The sequence below is a fragment of the Pteropus alecto genome, unplaced genomic scaffold (genome assembly GCF_000325575.1).
Source record: "Pteropus alecto unplaced genomic scaffold, ASM32557v1 scaffold50, whole genome shotgun sequence".
NCBI classification, from domain to species: Eukaryota; Metazoa; Chordata; class Mammalia; order Chiroptera; family Pteropodidae; genus Pteropus; species Pteropus alecto.
The window spans coordinates 10570751-10573243 of record NW_006431918.1 but is presented as its reverse complement, the minus strand read 5'-3'; the positions used below and the strand labels follow the sequence as shown (position 1 = coordinate 10573243).

Here is a 2493-nt window from a genome sequence, read left to right as displayed (position 1 = left end):
GGATGGGGACAGGGAAAAGTGGGTAGCTAGGGAGGTGTTCAAAAAAGGTTGGGAAACTTGTATTTAACTTGTAAGCAGCAGGGAGTCAATGAAGGTTTTTAAGCAGAGCGAAGATAGAATAATAAGAGTTGTGATTTTAGAAATATTTTTGAAGCTTTTAAAAGTAGAGTTTAGTGTATTTTGAGCTTTAGACATGTCTATGTAAAGAAGCAAGTGTGTTTGATAATGTCCTATAGATTTTATTTCCAAATAGAAAATAAAACTACCTACCACTAAAAATGTTAAATATACCAGTACTATGAGAATTAATTTCTCATTTATATGTAAATCTGAAAGGTTATTTTTTCTGACTTTTATAATACCATAGCTCATTTATACATAGATTTCTAATCTCTGTCAAATGGTGTAATTTCATAGCATTCTGGAGAATTTAATCTTCTCTACCATATGAATGTGAGTATTTACTGTCTAAATCATATTTTTAAATGCATTTTTTGTTCGGCTCCTAAGTCCTATAGAACACAACACACCCTTATAAAAATTTGTAAAAATTTTTTATAAAATGTAAAAAGAATAGAAAAATAAATAGCTTTATAGAGTACAGAAAAGCAAAAGAAATTTTTAAAAAGCCCCAGATTTCAACAAATAGACACTTGGCTCTGATCAGAAACTCTGAGGGCTATTTTTTTCATGATTATCATTGTGATGGTCAGAGTTTATTCAAGATAAATTTGAAAACTTGAGTAGCTCAACTTACTCTTTAGCAAACCTTTTATCAGAGCGAGTAATCTACTGGATGGATTATATTTCCTCTACTTTACCTCCTGAAGAGAAAGAGTGAGAAAGTAAAGGGAAGATAACTCAAAACTACAGAACAAACTCCCAAATATATGACAAGACAACGTCCTGAAGTACGTAAAATATTATCTAAAAGTGATTAGTTAATAGTAGCCATAAATGTTTTTGGGGCACTTGAGCACACTGAAATTCAACAAATGCTCTGTTTTTGAAGACTTCATCTTGTTTCCTCTAACTGTGCGTATATTCAGAATGACACCTTATTTTATAACTCCAGGATAGACAGTGGTACATGGTATTCTGCTAAGGTAAAAGAGTCAATAAAGTTCCTTTGTGCCCAATTTATTGTTTATTCTATGGAGGAAATAAATACCAAAAGAGATGATTATTTTATCTAAACGACCTGAGGAAAAAACTTCCAAGTAGGAGATGCTTCTTCATGTTACAAAAATTTTGCCTAATAATTCCATTTGAGTTATCCCCAAACATTTAAAGTATTTTGCTTTAAAAAGTTTGGTTTGCAAACAATTATGTAACCCAAGGTCTGTCACAGGCAGTACTACTTAAATATTTCTTTTTAAATGTCCTATTCTAAAATTCTTAACTAAAGACTAGAGCCTAGTCAAGTTGACACACAAAACTGACCCTCACATTTCCTCCAGTTATTTGTTTTTAATTGACTATTTTGACTAATTATCACAAGAAAAAGCATATAGGAAAAAAGTGGCATTAAGCAAAATTACTATGAAATACTTTCTAACTTAATATTCAAATTCGAATTGATAAAAAAATAGGAAAATTTACTACCATCAGAAAAGTAAGAGTATAATAGTAATTAGCACCTATGAACACTTGCTCTTCTCAATAAGGTAAAACACTGAACATTTAAAACAAACTTATTTCACATCCTTACAACTGATCAGTACTTACTGCTGAATATTTAAGATAACTGAAAGAAAACAGCATGAAAGTAATGATTTATTAAGTTAAAGAAATCCTTAGCACTATTTTATGCTTGCTTTAAATATCGAAGGCACAATATAGCATGAAAATACATCCAATATTCGCATAGTAGTAAACAAATAAAAATTACTAATAAAATTAATATCACTAATGATTGAATAAACCTTTACAATGAAATGACTTAGCCATTAAGAATGATATAAAAAGTAAAGTGTTTTTTTTTTTTTTTAAATGCCTTACCAACAACTGGATCAAGTGCAATGTCACTTCTGCTCTCCTTCCATGACAGAAGGTAGTCAAGGCTGGCGAGATCTGCAGATTCTACATAATTGCTAACCGTCCGCATCATCTGATGAGCTTTTGCTATTCCATAATGAACTTTTGTTTCATCCATCAGAGGAATGTTTGTTAGCTCTGCTGTCGTGTCAAAAGCTTGCTGAAAGTATTCAGAAGCTTTGTTGTAGCATCCCTAAAAATATAAGAGAAATAATTTTTTTCTTTATTTTTATTTTACTCTTCCACATCTGCCCACCTTGGTAGGTACCACACTGCTCTCTTTCAACAGTCAGAGCAGTTCATCTTCAAGAAGACAGAGATGGTAAGTAGGGTTTTTGTTAGTATAAGGTTCTTTTTAAAAGTCATGATTACTAACCATGCAATATCTTTAAGTTTTCGGATAAAATATATCAGCATTTTCATATGGTTCAATCTAATATATGATAGCAAAAAGAA

General features: G+C 31.0%; 1 protein-coding gene across 1 annotated transcript in view; it reads right to left on the bottom strand.

The window, feature by feature from the left end:
* TTC29 (tetratricopeptide repeat domain 29) overlaps positions 1–2493 on the bottom strand; it is a 108848-nt gene that overhangs the window by 3461 nt on the left and 102894 nt on the right. The window contains exon 11 of the mRNA XM_015600686.1: positions 2006–2230. Coding sequence (XP_015456172.1) covers positions 2006–2230 — 225 coding nt within the window. The remainder of the gene's footprint in view (positions 1–2005; positions 2231–2493) is intronic.